General features: G+C 58.3%; 1 protein-coding gene across 1 annotated transcript; it reads right to left on the reverse strand.

Moving 5' to 3' along the window:
* Positions 1-497: 497 nt before the first annotated feature.
* On the reverse strand, positions 498-17,525 carry SIPA1L3 (signal induced proliferation associated 1 like 3; the record flags this gene model as incomplete). Its single annotated transcript, XM_084304175.1, has 18 exons — positions 17,433-17,525; positions 17,241-17,319; positions 12,509-14,010; positions 12,138-12,268; positions 9,809-9,997; positions 9,411-9,585; positions 9,200-9,303; positions 8,933-9,090; positions 8,186-8,762; positions 7,266-7,540; positions 6,119-6,343; positions 5,874-6,017; positions 5,627-5,754; positions 4,800-4,897; positions 2,808-3,153; positions 1,996-2,170; positions 778-940; positions 498-653 (listed from the first exon to the last, which is right to left on the reverse strand). Coding segments are annotated over exons 3-18 (4,377 nt in total), but the record flags the coding sequence as incomplete, so codon positions are not given.
* Positions 17,526-19,697: the final 2,172 nt, after the last annotated feature.

A 19,697-nucleotide genomic window follows, 5' to 3' on the forward strand; every position in this document is an offset into this window, starting at 1 on the left:
AAAAAACGGGGGGAAAAAGGGGGAAAAAAGGGGGAAGGGGAAAAAAGGGGAGAAAAGGGAAAAAAGGGGGGGAAACGGGAAGAAAAAAGGGGAAAAAAGGTGAGAAAAATGGAAAAAAAGGGGAAAAAGTGGGAAAAAATGGGAAAAAAGTGGGAAAATGAAAAAAAAGGGGGAAGGGGGGGAAGGGGAAAGAACGGGGGAAAGGGAAAAAAAGGGGGAAATAGGGGAAAAGGGGAAAAAGGTGGATAAAGGGAAAAAGGAAAAGAGAAAGGAAAAGAGAAAGGAAAAAAGGGGAAAAAAAGGAAAAAAGGGGAAAAAGGAAAAAAAGGGGAAGGAAAAAAGGGGAAAAAAGGAAAAAAATGGGGAAAAGGGGAAAAAAAGGGGAAAACAAGGGGGAAAAAAGGAAAAAAAATGGGGAAAAATGGAAAAAAAGGGGAAAAAAGGGGGGAAAAGGGAAAAAAAGGGGGAAAAAGGGGAAAACCCCCAAACTTACATTTTTTCTCGGGGAGGCTGCCCGGGTGCTGCCGGCGGCCGGGGAGGGTGCAGGAGGGGAAGGTGGCGGCCGAGGGGGGGTCGGGGGCGGCGGCCCCCTCCCGCCGCCCCCCGCAGAGGCTCTCATCCGACAGCGTCCTCTGCAACCCCTTGGGGGGCGACTTTTTGGGGCGAAAAAACGGCGATTTTAGGTTTTTGCGCTTTTTTTTCGTCGTTTTTTAAGATTTTTTTAAAATTTTTTTTTTAAATTTTTTTTTGGGGGGGGGGGGTTTTGGGGTCGCTCACCGTGTCCCGCTCGGGTTCGGGGCCGGCGCTGTCCATCAGGATGAGTTTTTTGAGGTCGGCCTCCACGGTGGATTTGTAGGGTTTGCGGGGGGAGCGCAGGTCCCGCAGCGACGCCCGCAGCCGCGGCTGCCCGAAAACGTTCTTGGTGCCCGCGTCCACCTGCCTGCAATGGGGTTTTTTTTTGGGGTCAGACCCCAAAAAGGGACCCCCGGGGGGGAGTTTAGGGGGTGTATGAAGCTCTTTGAGGGGTTTAGGGGGGATTTAGGGGGGACTTATGGGATGTATGAGGCTCTTGGGGGATTTAGGGGGGATTTATGGGGTGCACAAAGCTCTTTGGGGGATTTATGGGATGGGATTTTTGGGGTGCATGAAGCTCTTTGGGGGATTTATGGGGGATTTATGGGGTGTATGAAGCTCTTTGGGGGGGTTATGGGGTATTTATGGGGTATTTATGGGGTATTTCTGGGGTGCACGAAGCTCTTGGGGGGTTTATGGGTGCAGAAAGCTCTTGGGGGGTTTATGGGGTACACAAAGCTCTTGGGGGATTTATGGGGTGGGATTTAGGGGGTGTATGAAGCTCTTTGGGGGATTTATGGGGGATTTATGGGGCGTATGAAGCTCTTTGGGGGGGCTATGGGGTATTTATGGGGTATTTATGGGGTACTTATGGGGTGTACAAAGCTCTTTGGGGGATTTATGGGATGGGATTTTTGGGGTGCATGAAGCTCTTTGGGGGATTTACGGGGTGCACAAAGCTCTCGGGAAGCTTATAGGGGATTTAGGGGGTATACGAAGCTCTTGGGGGATTTTTGGGGTGCAGAAAGCTTTAAGGAGATTTATAGGGGATCTATGGGGTGCACAAAGCTCTTTGGGGGATTTATGGGGTGGGATTTAGGGTGTATGAAGCTTTTTGGGGGGTTTATGGGGGATTTATGGGGTGCACAAAGCTCTTTGGGGGATTCATGGGGGATTTATGGGGTGTATGAAGCTCTTTGGGGATTTAGGGGATGGGATTTTTGGGGTGCACGAAGCTCTTGGGGGATTTATGGGGTGCAGAGAGCTCTCAGGAGATTTATAGGGGATTTTTTGGGGTGCACAAAGCCCTTTCACCACTTTGAACCCCAAAACCGAATCACCCACCCCCCGGTAACCCCCCCCAACCCCCTCCTACGTCCTGTAGGGTCCCAGCTGAGCCCCCCCCGTGGGGTCCCCCCTTACTTTTTGGGGTCGGGGAAGGCTGTGGGGCGGGCGGGGGGGTCGTCGCCCCGTTTCCAGCCGGGTTTGGTCCTGCCGGGGCTGCTTGGAGAAAAAGGATTTGGGGACGGAGGCGGAGAGCTGGAAGGAGCCGGGGGGGCGGGGGGGCTCCGCGGGGCCTTTGGGACCCCCCCGGGAGCTGCAGGAAAAAAAAAATTAAAAAAAAAAAAAAATTAATTAAATCAAAATTAAATTAAAATTAAAATTTTTAAAAATAAAAAATTAATAAAATAAAAAATAAATTAAATAAAAAATACATAAAAAATAAAATAAATTAAAATTAAATTAAAATTATTTTTTTAAAAAAATAATAAAATAAAAAAATAAAAAAGAAAGTTAAAATTAAATTAAAATTAAAAAAATAAATTAATAAAATAAAAAATAAATAAAAAAGTTGAAGTTAAATTAAATTAAAATGTATAAAATAAAATAAAATAAAATAAAATGAAATAAATAAAACAAAATAAATAAAATAAAAATAAGGGGGGGGTCAAAGGGGGTCGGGGGGTCAAAGGGGATTTGGGGGGGTCAAAGGGGGTTGGGGGGGTCAAAGGGGGATTTGGGGGGGGTCAAAGGGGGGTTCAGGGGGGGTCAAAGGGATCAGGGGAGGTCAAAGGGGGGGGGTCAAAGGGGATTCGGGGGGGTCAAAGGGGTCAATGGGGGGGTCAAAGGGGATTCGGGGGGGTCAAAAGGGATTTGGGGGGGGGGTCAAAGGGGATTTGGGGGGGGGGGTCAAAAGGAATTTGGGGGGGGTCTGGGGGGGGGGGTCTCATTACCTGGCTTGCTTGAAGGGGTCGGGGCTGGCGGCGGGGGGGGGGCGGCAAGCAGCCCCTGGGCCGCTGGTAGCCCTTGGCGGGGGGGGGCTCCTCCTCCCCGTACCCTTTGGGGATTTTTTCCCTCTGGGGGGGGGGCGGCCGGCCGGGAAGATTTGGGGGCGTAGAGGGGGGCGTCGATGCCGCTGTCGCTGGAAGCCCCCCCCCCGCCGCCCCCGCCCCCTTTGGAGATTTGGGGGTCGGGGTCGGGGGGGTCGGGGGGGTCGAACCAGCGCTCGTCGTGGCTGCTGCTGGAGGCGTTGCTGGAGAGGGTGTTGCTGCTCGAGTGGCTGGAGTAGGGGGCTTCAGGCTGGGGGGGGGGACAAAAAGTGAGGGGGGGGCTCCCAGACCCCCCCCCCAGCCCTAAAAAAGGGGTTGGAGGGGGTGAAAAGGAGCCCTGGGGGGGGCTTAGGGGGTGAAAAAATGGGGGTTGGGGGGGTAAAAGGAAGATTGGGGGGGGTTGAGGGCATAAAAAGGGTTGGGGGGGGGCAAAAAGTGAGGGGGGGGCTCCTAAACCCCCCCCAGCCCTAAATAAGGGCTTGGAGGGGGTGAAAAGGAGCCCTGGGGGGGCTTAGGGGGTGAAAAAAGGGGGTTGGTGGGGGTAAAAGGAAGATTGGGGGGGGGGTTGAAAGCATTAAAAGGGGTTGGGGGGGCAAAAAGTGAGGGGGGGGCTCCTAGACCCCCCCCCAGTCCTAAATAAGGGGTTGGAGGGGGGTGAAAAGGAGCCCTGGGGGGGCTTAGGGGGTGAAAAAATGGGGTTTGGGGGGGGTAAAATGAAGATTGGGGGGTGTTGAGGGCATAAAAAGGGTTTGGGGGGGGGGGGAAAAAGTGTGAGGGGGGGGCTCCTAAAGCCGCCCCCCAGCCCTAAAAAAGGGCTTGGAGGGGGTGAAAAGGAGCCCTGGGGGGGCTTAGGGGGTGAAAAAAGGGGGTTGGGGGGGGGTAAAAGGAAGATTGGGGGGGGTAAAATGAAGATTGGGGGGGGTTGAGGGCATAAAAAGGGTTTGGGGAGGGGGGAAATGAAGATGGGGGGGTCTTAGTGCCCCCCCCCAAAGGGCTTGGGGTGCCCCAAAATGAAGCTGGGGGGTCCCAGAGCCCCCCCCAAGGGACTGGGGGTGCCCCAAAATTAAATGTGGGGTCCCAGAGCCCCCCCCCAAGGGACTGAGGGTGCCCCAAAATTAATTTTGGGGTCCCAGAGCCCCCCCCCCAAAGGGCTTGGGGTGCCCCAAAATGAAGCTGGGGGGTCCCAGAGCCCCCCCAAAAGCAGCGAGGGTGCCCCAAAATTAAATCTGGGGTCCCAGAGCCCCCCCCAAAGGGCTTGGGGTGCCCCAAAATTAAATCTGGGGTCCCAGAGCCCCCCCAAAAGCACTGAGTGTGCCCCAAAATGAAGCTGGGGGGTCCCAGAGCCCCCCCCAAGGGATCTGGGGGTGTCCCAAAATGAAACTGGGGGGGTCCCAGAGCCCCCCCAAAAGCAGTGAGGGTGCCCCAAAATTAAATCTGGGGTACCAGAGCCCCCCCCAAGGGGCTGAGGGTGTCCCAAAATTAAATTTGGGGTCCCAGAGCCCCCCCAAAGCACTGAGTGTGCCCCAAAATGAAGCTGGGGTCCCAGAGCCCCCCCCCAAGGGACTGGGGGTGCCCCAAAATTAAATGTGGGGTCCCAGAGCCCCCCCCCAAGGGACTGGGTGTACCCCAAAATTAAATTTGGGGTGCCAGAGCCCCCCCAAAAGCACTGAGGGTGCCCCAAAATGAAGCTGGGGGGTCCCAGAGCCCCCCCCCAAAGGGCTTGGGGTGCCCCAAAATTAAATCTGGGGTCCCAGAGCCCCCCTTAAAATCAAGCTTTGGGGTCCCAGAGCCCCTCCCAAAGGGCTTGGGGTACCCCAAAATTAAATTTGGGGTCCCAGAGCCCCCCCCCAAGGCACTGGGGGGGTTCCCCAGCCCCCCAGGGTGACGGCCCCTCACCTTTGGGTGCCGGCTGGGCGAGTCCTTGCCCGTGGCCTCCTGCCTGCTGGCCCGCTTGCCCCCCAGCCTGGACGGGGCGGGCACGTGCCACAGCGGCTCTGCAACGAGTCCCAAAACCCCCCCCCGGTGTCACCAAAATGGGGGGGGGGGCACCGGGGCCACCCCCCCCAGCCCGGGTCCCTTGTCCCCAAAATATTTGGGGGCGGTTCTGGCGCCAGCCCAGTTGGGTTTTGCCCCCCTGGTTGGGTTTTGCCCCCCCAGTTTGGGTTTTGCGCCCCCCAGGATGAGTTTTGCCCCCCCCAGGTTGGGTTTTGTGCCCCCTCCTGATGGGTTTTGCCCCCCCCCGGTTGGGTTTTGCCCCCCCAAGCCAAATTTTGTGCACCCCAAGATGGGTGTTGCCCCCCTGGGATGGGTTTTGCGCCCCCCCGGCATGGGTTTTGTCCCCCCAGGTTGGGTTTTGCCCCCCCCAGGAGGGGTTTTGTGCCCCCTGGGATGGGTTTTGCCCCCCCCAGGAGGGGTCTTGCGCCCTCTGGGATGGGTTTTGCCCCCCCAGGTTGGATTTTTGCATCCCCAAGCCGGGTTTTGCGCCCCCCAGGAGGGGTTTTGCCCCCCCTGGGTTGAGTTTTGCACCCCCAAGCCGGGTTTTGTGCCCCCCCAGGTTGGGTTTTGCCCCCCCAGGGATGGTTTTCCCCCCCCCAAGCCAGGTTTTGCACCCCTGAGCCAGATTTTGCGCACCCCAAGCTGGATTTTTATCCCCCCGGGTTGGGTTTTGCGCCCCCCAGGATGGGTTTTCCTGCCTTTGCCCCCCCCAAAAACATTTTTCTCACCAGGTTTGTGCCTCTCCATGGTGCTCTCGTGGCTGCTGAGCCCCCCCGAGGACGAATCTCCGCTGGAGGGGACATCGTGGCCACCGTGGGGCTCGAAGGGCAGCAGCGCCCGCTGCGGGGCCGCGTACCTAAGGGGGACAACGAGTGGCATTTGGGGCTTTTCTCCTCGTTTTGGGGCCATCCCATAAAAGGGAAAAAGTGGTGATTTTTTATTTTTTTTTTAAGGGGGGGCGCGGAGCCCACAAACCTTTCCGGAGAGGGTTTATAGCGAGCGTAGGTGGCGGTGGCAGGCGCCGAGAAGCTCCCCGAGGGTTGCCGGTAAGGCTGCGACCTCTCGGCTCCGACCGGCGTCGAGGCATTGGGGTGGGGGCTTTCGGGGAAGCTGACGGGTCTGGGGTATCGGGGCGAGGAGAAAAAGGGGGGTCACGGCACCCCCAAAACGCCCCCCAAAAGCCCCAAAGCTTCCCCCCCCCCAAAATCCCTCGTCCTCACCTCTTGGCGTGCGGGGGCTGCACCTCGCGGTAGGACACCGGGGGCTGTTTGGTGGCCCTGCTGCCACCGAGGGGTTGCCCGTGGCCAGCGGTGGCCGGGGGGGGGGCGTTGTGGGACGCGGGGCCGCTCCACTGCCACCCCGAGCTGCTGCGGTAAGGGGGTCGCCCGCTGTCGGCTTCGCCTTTGGGTTCGGAGCTGCTCAGCTCCACCGATTCGGCCCAGCCCCTAAAAGGACACAAGGATTTGGGGATTTGGGGACGGGGACGACCCCCCCTTGAAGATCCCGGCCCCTTTGGTTGTTGAATGAGACCCAAAATAGCCCCCGTCCCCGAAATTCTGCAGGGATGGGGGATTGAGGGGGGCTAGCCTCCAAATCCTGTCATTAAACCAGCCTTAATTGCTCTAATTAGGGTTTGTAAGGATGGAGGGGATGGGAACGGGGTCCCTGATGGCAATTCTGTCTCCGTGCACACCTCGGAGATCCCGATTTGCCCCAGGGGCTGAGCCCCAAAATGTCCCGGGGAGCCCCCAAAAACACCCCAGGGAGCAGAGTCCCCCAAAAGTGCCCCTGGGGAGCAGAGCCCTAAAAGTGCCCTGGAAGCTGAGGCCCCAAAAATGCCCTGAGGAGCTGAGCCCCCAAAAAGTGCCTTGGGGGAGCTGAGCCCCAAAAATCACCCTGAAAGCCGAGGCCCCAAAAATGCCCCGGGGAGCCCGGCCCCAAAAGCGCCCTGGAGGATCCCAGCCCCAAAAAACACCCCGGTGGGAATCCAGCCCCAAAAACGCCCCGGGTAGCTAAGCCCCAAAAAATGCCTTGGGGGAGCTCAGCCCCAAAAATCACCCTGGAAGCCGAGGCCCCAAAAATACCCCGGGGAGCCCGGCCCCAAAAAACACCGTGGTGGGAACCCAGCCCCAAAAAACACCCTGGTGGGAACCCGGCCCCAGAAAACACCGTGGTGGGAACTGAGCCCCAGAAAACACCGTGGTGGGAACCTGGCCCCAAAAAAACACCCCGGTGGGAACCCGGCCCCAAAAAAACACCCTGGTGGGAACCCAGTCCCAAAAAACACCCCGGTGGGAACCCGGCCCTGAATTTCTCCAGCAGCAAAACCCCAAAAAGCCGTAACGAGGAGCGGGATGGGGGGTTCACCTGCGTGGCGCCCCGTCCTCGTGGGGCGGGACGATGACCACCTTGACGGTGACGGAGGTGCGCAGGAGGTCGATCATCTGCTCGTGGCTGAGGGTCACCACGGCCACCTTGCAGATCTCCACCAGGCGGCTGCCCTGCCGCAGCCCGGCCTGCCAGGCGAAGCCGTAATCCTCCACCTCGGCCACCGTGCCGTCGTATTTGACGTGGAAACCCAGCTGGCCCAGCCCGTTGCGCCTCAAGGTCATGTCCACCGTCTCGCAGCCCGCCGTCGTCACCTGCAAGAAGGGCACGGCCACTCGTCGCCGTTGACGCGCGCCGAAAGGAACCCAACTCAAGCCAACCCCACTCAACCAAACCCAACTCAACCCAACCGAACCCAACTCAACTCAACCCAACTCAACTCAACCCAACCCAACTCAACCCAACCCAACTCACACAACCCAACACAACTCAACCCAACTCAACCCAACGCAACCGAACACAACTCAACTCAACCCAACTCAACGCAACCGAACCCAACTCAACGCAACCCAACCCAACTCAACGCAACCCAACCCAACCCAACTCAACGCAACCCAACCCAACGCAACGCAACCCAACTCAACCCAACCCAACTCAACCCAAATTTCCTCCTCCATGAGGATGGAAGAGCTCCACAGCCCCAAATTTCCTCCTCCATGAGGACAAGGGATCTCCATGACCCCAAATTTCCTCCTCCATGAGGACAAGGGAGCTTCACGACCCCAAATCTCCTCCTCCACGGGGATGGAAGAGCTCCACGGCCCCAAATCTCCTCCTCCATCCTCATGGAGGAGCTCCAAGGTCCCAAATCTCCTCCTCCATGAGGACGAGGGAGCTTCACGACCCCAAATCTCCTCCTCCACGAGGATGGAAGAGCTCCACGACCCCAAGACGCTCACCTTCAACCTCTGCACGATCTCCTTGACGTCCTCGGGGCCGCCCTCGGCCGCCCGGATGAAGATGTGGTCGCCGCGGCCGTAGAAGATCTTGAGGGTGGAGGCGTCGGCGGTCCAGCCGATGACGTCCCCGCAGAAGCAGTTGAAGACCACCTCCTTGGCGGCCAGGTCGAGCAGCACCACGAACTCGTTGGAGATGCCCAAGGCGCAGGAGATCTCGGCCCCGCGAGCGAAATCCTGAGCGGAGACGCGCCAGGCGATGGCCCCGGCGCTGTGCTGCTCGGCGCCCGCCCGGGCTTTGGTCTTCTCCTTTTTTTTGGAGGCCAAGGAGATGAGGTTGAACTTCCCGGCCGAATCGATGGGCGTGTTGGTGACGCAGTTCTCGGCCAGGTCCTTGAGGTACTCCTGCCGCGTGCGGGTGGCCATGGTGTGGAATTTGTCCGACTTGTGGGCGGCGTTCTCCGCGTTGATCACCTTGGCCAGCAAGAAGTCTCGGAAGACGTCGGACTTGCGGAAGGTGACGCCGTTGGGGATGGGGGGGCCAAAGGGGGGCACGTCTTTGGACCGGGTCACGGCCACGCTTGGGGGAGGCGAAGCAGAAAATGATTTAGGGGTCCTCGGAGCACTTTGAGGAAGAAGGAGTAGGGGGAGAAACCTCTCGGGGGGGAGAAAACGCCCCCAAAATTTGACCCCAAAGCGCGGTGGGGGGGATTTGGAGGGTGAGATGGGGTCACCCGGGGGGGGGCTCACCTATAGCAGACGTTATCGGTGCAAGGGCTGTGGGCTCGGACGATGATGAAGACGTGCTGGAAGTGCGATCGGACGTTTTGGGGGGTGAAGGGCAGGGCGCCGGGCTCTTGGAAGATGATGGTGACGATGTCGTTGCCGATGTGCCTCTTCCTCAGCAGCTGGCGAGGGGGGAGAAGAAGCCAAAAAAATTTAAAAAAGGGGGGGTGTATGAGGGACGGAAGGACAAACGGATGAGGTGTGGAGCCTCGGGGGGGGGTTTTGGGGTACCTGCTGCCGGTTGTTGGGGGTGTAGGGCAGCATGGTGGAGACGTGGAACATGATCTCGTAGTCCTGGTAGGTGGTGTAGAGCGAGTGGGTGCCCGTCGAGTCGGCTGCGGGGGGGGGAAAACAGGCAGTCAAGGATTTGGGCAACCCCAAATCCTCAATCGAAGCCCCAAATTTTGAGGAGAACCCCAAAAAATCCGTCCCCGTCGCTCACTTTTGGTGTCCAGCTGCGCGGCGTACTTGCTGAAGGCTTTGAGGCAAACTTTCTCCCCCAGCAGCGAGAGGAACTCCTCGAAGGCCGGCCCCGCGTCCTCGTTGTTGTACATCTCCTCCTCCGAGCTCTGCCCGGCTTTGCAGTACAGGATGCCCACCTTGTGCCGCCGGCAGAGCTGCGGGGAGGGGGTCAGCACCCCAAAAAGGGGGCCACGTATCCCCCCCTCCCACCCCAACCCCATGGATCGTCAAGCCAAGAAGGCGACCAAGAGATTTAGGGTCAAAAACGCACAAATCACCACCAGTTGCCGCGGCACCACCGTGATGGGGGCCACCACCGGGGGATATTTGTCACCGGGACCCCTCGCCCGCCCCCCGAGACCCCCAGATCCCGCTCACCCCTTGCTCGTCGAGCTTGAGGAGCTGCTCGGTGACTTTTGGGGTGCTCATGGCCAGGCGCAGGCAGTGGATGTTGAGCTCGGGGACGACGTACTCCAGGGCGTCCTTCAACGGGAGCCCCCGCACCGTGCCGTGCTTGGTGGCGGTGGGGGTGGCGTCCTCCAGGATGGAGCCGCGCAGGGTGGTGAGCTTTACGGGGTGAAAAAGGGGGTGGGTGAGCCGGGGGGGGGGCATGGGGAGGGGAGGGGAGAGGGGTGGGGATGGGCGCAGGGTGGGGGTGATGATGGGGTGATGATGGGGGTGATGGGATGGGGACAAGAGGATGAGAAGGATGGGATGGGGATGGGTCCAAGATGGGGATGATACTGGGATGATGATGGGGATGATGGGATGGGGACGGATCCAAGGTGGGGACAATAGGATGAGAAGGATGGGATGGGGATGGACACAAGGTGGGGACAATAATGGGATGATAATGGGATGATGGGATGGATCCGAGGTGGAGATGATGATGAGAAGGATGGGATGGGGACGGATCCGAGGTGAGGATGATGATGGGGATGATGGGATGGGGATGGACCCAAGGTGGGGACGATAATGGGATGATGGGATGGGGATGGACCCAAGGAGGGAACGATGGGATGGTGACAGATTCAAGGTGAGGATGATGATGGGGATAGACCCAACGTGGGGACAATAATGGGATGATGGGATGGGGATGATGGGATGGGGATGATGGGATGGGGATGATGGGATGGGGATGGAGCCAATGAGGGGACAATAATGGGATGATAATGGGATGATGGGATGGGGACGGACCCAAGGTGGGAACAATAATGGGATGATGGGATGGGGATGGAGCCAATGAGGGGACAATAATGGGATAAGGATGGGGATGATGGGATAGGGATGGACCCAAGGTGGGGGTTATAATGGGGTGATGATGGGGGTGATGGGATGGGGACAAGAGGATGAGAAGAATGGGATGGGGATGGGTCCAAGATGGGGATGATACTGGGATGATGATGGGAGTGATGGGATGGGGATGGATCCAAGGTGGGGACAATAATGGGATGATAATGGGATGATGGGATGGGGATGGATCCAAGGTGGGGACAATAATGGGATGATGGGATGGATCCGAGGTGGAGATGATGATGAGAAGGATGGGATGGGGACGGATCCGAGGTGAGGATGATGATGGGGATGATGGGATGGGGATGGATCCAAGATGGGGACAATAGGATGGTGACGGATTCAAGGTGAGGATGATGATGGGGATGGAGCCAAGGTGGGGACAATAATGGGATGATGGGATGGGGATGACGGGATGGGGATGGAGCCAAGGTGGGAACAATAAGAGGATGATGACGAAGATGATGGGGACGGATCTGAGGTGGAGATGATGATAAGGATGGAATGGGGACGGATCCGAGGTGAGGATGATGATGGGGATGATAGGATTGGGATGGACCCAAGCTGGGGAAGATGGGATGGGGATGGAGCCAAGGTGGGGATGATACTGGGATGATAATGGGATGATGGGATGGGGATGGACCCAAGGTGGGGATGATACTGGGATGATGATGGGGGTGATGGGATGGATCCGAGGTGGAGACGACGATGAGAAGGATGGGATGGGGATGGATCCAAGGTGAGGATGATGATGGGGATGATAGGATTGGGATGGATCCAAGGTGGGGACAATAGGACGGGGATGGACCCGAGGTAGGGACGATGACGGGGACAATGGGATGGGGACAGATCCAAGGTGAAGATGATGATGGGGATGGACCCAAGGTGAGGATGATGATGGGGATGATAGGATTGGGACGGATCCAAGGTGGGGACAACAGGATGGGGATGAACCCAAGGTGGGGATGACGATTAGGACAACGGGACGGGGACAGATGCGAGGTGGGGACAATGATGAGGATGATGGCAATGGGATGGATCCAAGGTGAGGATGATGATGGGACAAGGAAGGTCTCAAGAACAACGGGGACAGGCCCAAGAGGGGAACGATGAGGATGATGATGGACCTGAGATGGGGACAATGGTGAACGAGACCCCAAGATGGGGTCAGTGATGATGGGATGGGGATGGATCCGGGATAGGAACAACGGGGACAACGGTGGTGATGATGGGATGGGGAAGGACCTGAGAAGGGGACGATGATGGTGGCGAGCAGGATGGGGACAGCCCCAAAATGGGGACGGGGGGGACAACGATGACAGGATGGGGACGGACCCACAAGTGTGCCCCACTCCCAGCCCCTTTAGGAACTGGTTTTAAGGCACCCAAGGGGGCGAAGAGCGCGCCAACGCACCTCACTGGTCCGGAAGATGATCCTGTACTGGTACTGGGGGCCGTGCTCCTTGTGGTCCTCCAGCTTCTCCCTCTTGATGCTGACGGCCACGGGGCCCAGCTTCTCGTCCACCCCGAAGTAGTTGGAGTGCTCTGCAAGCAAACGGGGACGAAGGAGGTGTAGGGACAGACGACTTGTGGGACCTTCCACCCCACCCAGTCCCACCAGACCTCCCAGTTCCACGCCGCCCCCGTTCCCATTCCCACAAACGGGACGGAACGAGCGGCGATGCACCCCAAACCCTTCAAAAAAAGGCTTTGGGGTGGTCTCGAAGCCCCCCGAGCACCTCCACGTCACCACCCCGCAACGTTTCGGCGACGCCGCGTCCCCACCTTTGCCGTGGAAATGGTCCCGGTAGTAGCGGGCGCCGAGGTCCACGTGCTCGACGCTGTAGTGCTTGAGCCGGTTGGGGTTCCTCTGCAGCTCCTTGGGCACCTCCAGCACCGAAATGCCGGCGTTGGTGGGCCGGGCGTCGAGGCTGGGCTCCGGGAACCCCCCGTCGCCCACCGTGCTGCCACCAATTGAGCCCCCCGAAGCCCTGGAGAAGCTGACGTTGCGCTCGCCCCCGCCGCCGATCTCGTTGCGGAAATGGGGGCAGCTGAGCAGGAGCTCGTTGCTGGTGTTATCCCCGACGTCGTGCTCCAGGTTCTCCTTGCCGTTCAGGTCCTCGGTGCTGGCGAAGGCCGGATCCGGCCCGCCGGGCCGCGCGGTGGCCGCCGAAGCCGCCGAGGCTCCCGTGGTGGTGTTTCGGCGCTGGGCCACCACGGCGCGGTTGGCGGCCACGGCGTTGAGGTCGAAGAGCATGCTCTGCACGTCGTAGTGGGCGAAGCTCCGCCGGCAAACCCACGCCTTGCCCGGCTCCGCCGCTCTCCCCTCCTCACCGCCGCCTCCGTCCCCTTCGTTTCGGCCGCTCCGCAGCTTCCTGAAGATGGATTCGCCCCCGGCGTCGCCCTTGGGCCCTTTCCTCCGCGTTTTCTCCTTGGGCTGCGCCGCCGGCTCGTCCCGCGGCGCCACCGGAGACGGTCCCGGGGGGGTCTCCGAAGAAACCGTGACCCCCCCCGAGCTTTTTCCGCCGCTGCGGAACTCGTTGAGCATGGCGAAGAAGCTCTGCTCCGAGATGCCCTGCACGTCGATGGACGAGGTGCTGCCGTACTCGCGGAACAAACCCCCGGCCCCCGCCAGCTTGGCCCCCCGCGCCTCCGCCGCCTCCTCGGGGTCGCACTCGCTCAGCGTCACCTCGCTGCTGCTGCGGTGCCGCAGGGGGACCAGGGGACGGCCACAAGAACGGGGCCACCCCTCCTGGAACTCCACGTCCTTGGAGCGCCGCCGGGCCAAGCGGTGCAGGGCTTTGAGCCCCGAAACGCCGCCCCCACCGCCGCCGCCGCCGCCGCCACCCAAGGGTGGCTGCTGCCCACCGGGGCCGCCCCGCGGGGTCGCCGCCGCCGCCGCTTCCCGGCCCCCTTCTCGGCTCGGGCTGGCGGCCGCGGGTTCTCTTTTTGGGGGCCAGTCGGCGATGCGGGCGCGCACCCCCATTTTGGGGAGCACCGGCGGCACCGGCCGGGGGGCGCCGGCTTCGGCGGCGCCGTTTCCATTCTGCGCCCAAAACGCCGGGTCGGTGGCGGCGCCGGCGCCGTCGTCGTGCCGGGGCGGGCGGTGGGCGCTCATCGTCCGGCGAGGGGTGGCGTGGCCGCGGGGGGGGGGCTCATGGTTGCCACGCCGGGGGCCGGCGAGCGGCCGGCGAAGCCCGGGGGTGGCCGTGCCCGGCGCGCCGTTGCCCCATGGCTCTGCCCGCCGCGCTCACGCCGGCGCCCGCCGGCGCTTCTGCCCGGCCATCCTGCCAAGGAGAGGGAGAAAAGAGGTCAGAGGGATTTTGGGGGGGGTTATTTGGGGGGGTCACCCGTTTATCTGCATTTTGGGGTCCCCCCAAAGCCACCGAGCAGCCCCTAAAACCGTCCCCAACCGCACGCGCCGGGGAGGTTTTGGCTTCGAGGGGGGTTTTGGCTCGCCAAAAATCGCCCCCCGGCAAACCAGATCCCTTCGGCACCCCAAAAAGGGGGGTCTGGGGACCCCAAAAAAGCCCCCCCCCCCGTGGGATGGGGACGGACAGACGAGTCCTAATCTGTCTGCGTCCCCTCCAGGCTGCCCCGTCGGGCGCGCAGCTCGTTAATCCCCGCTAATTACCCCGCCAGCCAGCATCTGGCGAGCAGGGGGGGGTGTTAAATCAATACCTGAGAGCATTAATTAAACGCAGACGGGGAGGGCTAACGAGCCTCTGCGAGGAGCAGCCCCGGCTGGAGTGAGGATTTACCAAAAATCGGGAATTAAGCTCTTGGTGCAGCCCTCCTTTACTAAAACCCATGGATTTGCCCCCAAAATTAAAAAAAAGACGCAAAACACCGATGCTGGGGGGAAAAAACACCAATTTGGGTACCCAGTTTTTGTTTTTTTTACCCTCCTTTCTCAGCCTCTTGTCAGCTTCCCCCCCCAGGCCGAGCACGTCCCAGAAGATTTTTTTCGGTGATGAATTTGGGGTGGAATGACTCAGAATTGGCTAAAAGCACCCCCAGGGCATCTCGTGAAGCTCTGCTGACCCCGGGGGGGGGGGACAAAACCCCGGGGATTTCGGCCCCAAAGTCTCATCCCCAAACCTCGGGGCCCCGCTGCCGCGCTGGCGGCGACAAATTCCCAAATCCCGGCGTTTTTTTGGGGGGAAAAACCCCAATACAGCGACTTTGAGGACGCGTTCGGAGCCTCCTGCCCTTAAATTAGCGATTAATGAAGGGTGCTGAGGGATTAACGGGGCGGTTCCACGCCTTTCCCTGCCGCCTTTTGGGGCTTTAAGGCTCGAATTTCCCAACCCCGGCGCTAATCCAGGGGAGGCGCGGCAGCTGAGCGCGCCCCGGAGGCGAAACCCCAAAATTCGCCCCAAAATCCGCCCCAAAATCGCTCGGATTCGCCCCAAAATCGCTCCGCCTCGCAGCTCACGCGTCGTCCCCTTCCGAGCAACCCCTGGTGGGGACTGAACCCCGCGGAAAATGACCGGATTTAGGGATTTTAACCCAAACGGGCCCTTACCTCGGTGGGTTCGGGACCACTTCACGCCGATTTTTGCAGCCCAAATCCCCGTTTTTCTCCCCAAAACGGGCAGCGGGGATGCAGGAAAACAGCGAGCACCCGCCCCGCTGGGCTGCTCTAATCTCCCTCTCGAAATAATCTGCTCTAATCCCCCGAAGACGAGCAGGGAAGGCCCCGCGCTCCCGGAGAGCTGCTTTAACCAAAACGGCGAGATCTGGCCCCAAAATCCCCCCGCTGGCTGGGCAACGCCGAATCCCTCAGCTCGCGAGCCAAAAACGCCGAGCTCGACCCCAAAAAAAACCACCACGTAAACACAACCAGCGCTGTTATTGTAGGTCCTACTCTATTCTCTCCGTCTCCAGATGGAGAAATGGGGGGAATTAACTCATTCCCGGCGCGGCCGGGCGGAAAAATTGATTTTTTTTTTCCGCTTTCTGCCCTCGGATCCGGGGCGGATTTGGGGCCGGGCGCTCCCCGGGGGCGAAGGGCAGAGGAACGCCCGCGGCCGGCACCGCGCGGGGTCAGGGTCCGGCGCCACGTCCCCAGGGATTTCCTCGTGGGACGGGGAGAATTTGATCAGCCAGAGCGAAAAAAAATACTAATTTTAACCATTTTAGCCATATTTTGAAATTTTAAACCGTTTTAGCTGGCTCCTGAAGCCAAAAATATATATATTTCTTTAATTTTAGCTGTAATTTTTAATTTTAACCATTTTAGCCAGCGCCAAGGAGCAGGATGAACCCAATGTCCAGCGTGATTTTTGGGGTAAAAACGCCAGGAAAAGGGTTCAAACACCCCACTGTGGTCCTGTATTTAGGGTTGCCGCCATGCGTTTTGGTGAGAAATGCCCCAGAATTTGGGGGGGAAGCAGGCAATTCCTGGCGCCGCATCCCCGGGGATTTCCTCGTGGGATGGGGAGAATTTGATCACCCAGAGCGAAAAAAAAAAATAATTTTAACCATTTTAGCCATAATTTTTAATTTTAACAATTTTAGCTGGCTCTCAAAGCCAAAAATATGTTATATTTTTAAAAATTTTAGCCATAATTTTTAATTTTAGTCATGGGAGCCTCGCGGCACCGAGGAGCCGATCCAGAGAGTGGGATGACCCCGACACCCCGTGTGATTTTGGGGGTAAAAACGCCAGGAAAAGGGCTCAAACGCCACGCGTGGCTGCGAAACGCCCCCAAAATTTTGGGGGGAAACGGGGCGGTTTCTGCTTTATCTCGGGGCCTATTTACCGAGCTGGGTTTTCCGAGCCGCACGCCCCAAAGCGCCCGGAGCTGCCGCGAGGGGGGAAGGGCGAGGTTTTTTAATTATTAACCACGGCTTTTGATAAATTGCGCTACAATTTCTGGCGTTTTTCCCCCCGTGGCCACGGCTTTAACCCTGCCTTAGCCTGGAATCGGGGGAAAAAAAACAGGCATCGGGGAAAATTTCCCCTTAAAAAGAACGATTTAAGGCACGGCTCCTGGTTTTGCTGAGCCTCGGGTTGTAGATTCTACCACCAAGCACTCATTTTGGGTGAAAACAGCCCAAAAAACGGATCGGGAGCGCACTCAGCACACCACAAATGCCTCGTGCCCTATTTCATGCTTTTTTCCCCCAAAAATCACCCCAAATTTTGGGATGCCAGGCAAAAACACCTGCTTCAAGCAGGGGCTGAGTTCCGCGTTCCCTGAAAATTGGTCCTAAATGGGTAAAAGGCAGGAAACGAACCCAAAACGTCCCCGGCCGGCTGTGGGAGGGGAAATTAGTGGAGCAATTAGCTAAGAGGTTCACAACTTTGTGCCTAATTAGGGGCGGTTAACGCCAAATAATCCCAATTACTGGGCGATGAGATCGTCATTAATTGGTTTTAGTGTAAAAGGAGGGGAAAAAGGGAAAAAAAGAGGGAAAAAAAGGGGAAAAAATACAATAGTGAAAGGAGCCGATCCTGTTTTGGGTCACAATTCACAAAATCTCGAGATATTCCCCCAAAATCACCGACCTTACCGCGGGGATGCGCTGGGGGGGTCCGACAGCAGCCCCCGGTCGGGGTCAGCGGGGTCCAGGATCACGGGGCGGCTCTGGATTTGGGGCAAAAAGCAGAGAAATCCATTAAATGGGTGTAGAGGGGGGGGGAGCGGGCTCGGAGCGACGCAATTAACCTGCTTTGATTAATTAAAAGCGGGGTCTTTACCTCGTCAGCCTTAATTAGGACCTCGGGGCGGCGGCGGGGAGATTTGGGGGGCCCGGAAAAAGAAAAAAACACCCCAAAATGGGTGAGAATCGGAGGTTTTGAATGGTAATGAAGCTGCTCACGGCAGGCGGAGCGGGCTGAGCCCGGCAAGCCCCGACCTGCAGGGCGGGCGCTGCCCCAAAAAAAAAAAAAAAAAAAAACAAAAAAAAAACACAAAAACAACCCCCCAAAAATACCCAAAAGAACAAAAGGGAGGTTTTTCTCCCCAAAAAAATCGGCAGGAGAAGAAGCAGCAGCCTCGTTCTTGGGTAAAATAAAGGGAAATCGGGGTTTTCGCTGGTAAATCCAAGAGTTTGAGGGGTGCTGCCCCCCCCCCAGATCCTAAATTGGAAGGTATCAAAACTGAAGATCCCAAATTTGAGGATTTTTCCCCCAAAAAAAGCCCCTTGGGTTGCACGGCGGGGGGAGCGGAGCCCGGCGGCGGATCCTAATTAACAGCGGCTCGTTAGCGAACGGCTCTTTGGTGCCTGCACAAATAGGTCAGGACAAGTTTGGCGACGGGATTTAATTAAGAAAATAAAAAAAGGGGGGGGGAAAGAAGGAAAATATGCCGGGGGGGGGGGGCTGGGAAGGGCCGAAAATAAAATCTTATTTTTTTTTTTCGCGTGAAATGGGAAAAAAAAGCCAGAAAATAAATAAAATCTGGGTGAATTGGGGGGTGGGGGTGGCCCCCCCCCCCCAAAAAAAAAAATAAATAAATCCTGGTTCCTATTTAAAAAGGGAAGAAATTCCCGGGGGGTTTCGCTTCTGCACGCACGCCCCCGGTCGGATTTTGGGGGAGTTTGGTTGGTTTTGGGTCATTTTTGCCCCCCCCCTTTTTCCCACTTAATTCTTTAAGGGAAATGTTTCAGCATCGCTCCGGCCGCCGGCGAGCTTCTAAAATTGGAGGTTTTTGGGGAAAAAATGGTGAAATTTGGGAAAATAACCCCTCGGGGGGTGGGGGGGGGCTCACCCCAATAAAAAAAACAAGGGGGGGGGGGAAGCCCCCACCCACACCCCCTAAACCCCAATCCCGCAGCCCCATTCATTCCCCAGCACCCCAATTTGACCCAATTCTGCCCCAATTTCAGCTGTTACACCCCAAAAACCGCCTCAGACCCCCCCCCCTTTTAAAATTTGCACAGAAAGTGGGGCTTTTTACCCCAAAAGACACCAAAATCCCCAAATCCTGCTTCTTATGGGGTCATTATTACGGGTTACCTCCCAGCAGGGAGTTCTGGAGGCCCGAAAATTTAAAGAAATGGTTAAAAATGGGGGCTTGGGGGGGGGCGAGGGGGGGGCACATTGGGGTAACGAGGGGCAGGAGGCAGCCTGCCATCAGCGCTGGGTGGGATTTTGTTTAAAAAAGGGGAAAAACGAGCAAAAAATAATAAAAAATAAGGGTTGGATGAATGGGTGCTCATCTGCTGGGCCTGAATTTCGTTTTTTTTTTTTTGGGGGGGGGGTTAAGGGGGTGCCCCCACCCCCAAAATACCCCAGGGGAGGGGGAAGGGGTGGGGACGCTGTTATTAAGGGGGGATTCCCCTGGTGTTTTTTTTTGGGGAGGGGGGTGGAAAGCAAGAGTTGTACCCCAAAAATGAAGGGGGGGCAGCACCCCCACATTGGTGCCCCCCACCCAAAAAAAAAAAAGAGGGGGGGGGGGCACAGGGAAGCAAGGCCTCGTTTTGCCCCCCCTGACAACAAAAAAGGAGTTGGGGGGGGCTGTGGGGCCCCCAAAAATACTTCAGAGCCCCCCCCAAACACCTCAGGGCCCCCAAATCACATCAGGGCCCCCCCAAACCGTGCCAGACCCCCCCAAAACCCCTCAGAGCCCCCCCCCAAACACCTCAGGGACCCCCCCATCCTCCTCAAACCCCCCCTAAAACCCACAATTCCCCCCCAAAACCCACAGTTTCCCCCCTAAAAGCCACAATTTCCCCTCAAAAAAACACAATTTTCTCCCAAAATCCCCCCAGGACCCCCAAATTTCCCCCCCCCCCAAAACCACGTCATTCCCCCCGCGGCCCGGGCCCCAACTCCTGCGGGGCACCAGCGCCGCCCCCTCCCCACCCCGCGCGGGGGCCGCTGGGAGTTGTAGTCCTCGCCCCCCTCCCCCCCTCATCCGCCGCTAGGCCCGCGCCGCCGCCCGCGGACTACAAATCCCAGCAGCGCCCCCCCCCGCAGCCCGCCGGGAGGAGGAAGCGGGGAGCCGGGGCTACCGGGGAC

This window comes from Netta rufina (genome assembly GCF_964035555.1).
Source record: "Netta rufina genome assembly, chromosome: 36".
In the NCBI taxonomy this organism is placed as follows: Eukaryota; Metazoa; Chordata; class Aves; order Anseriformes; family Anatidae; genus Netta; species Netta rufina.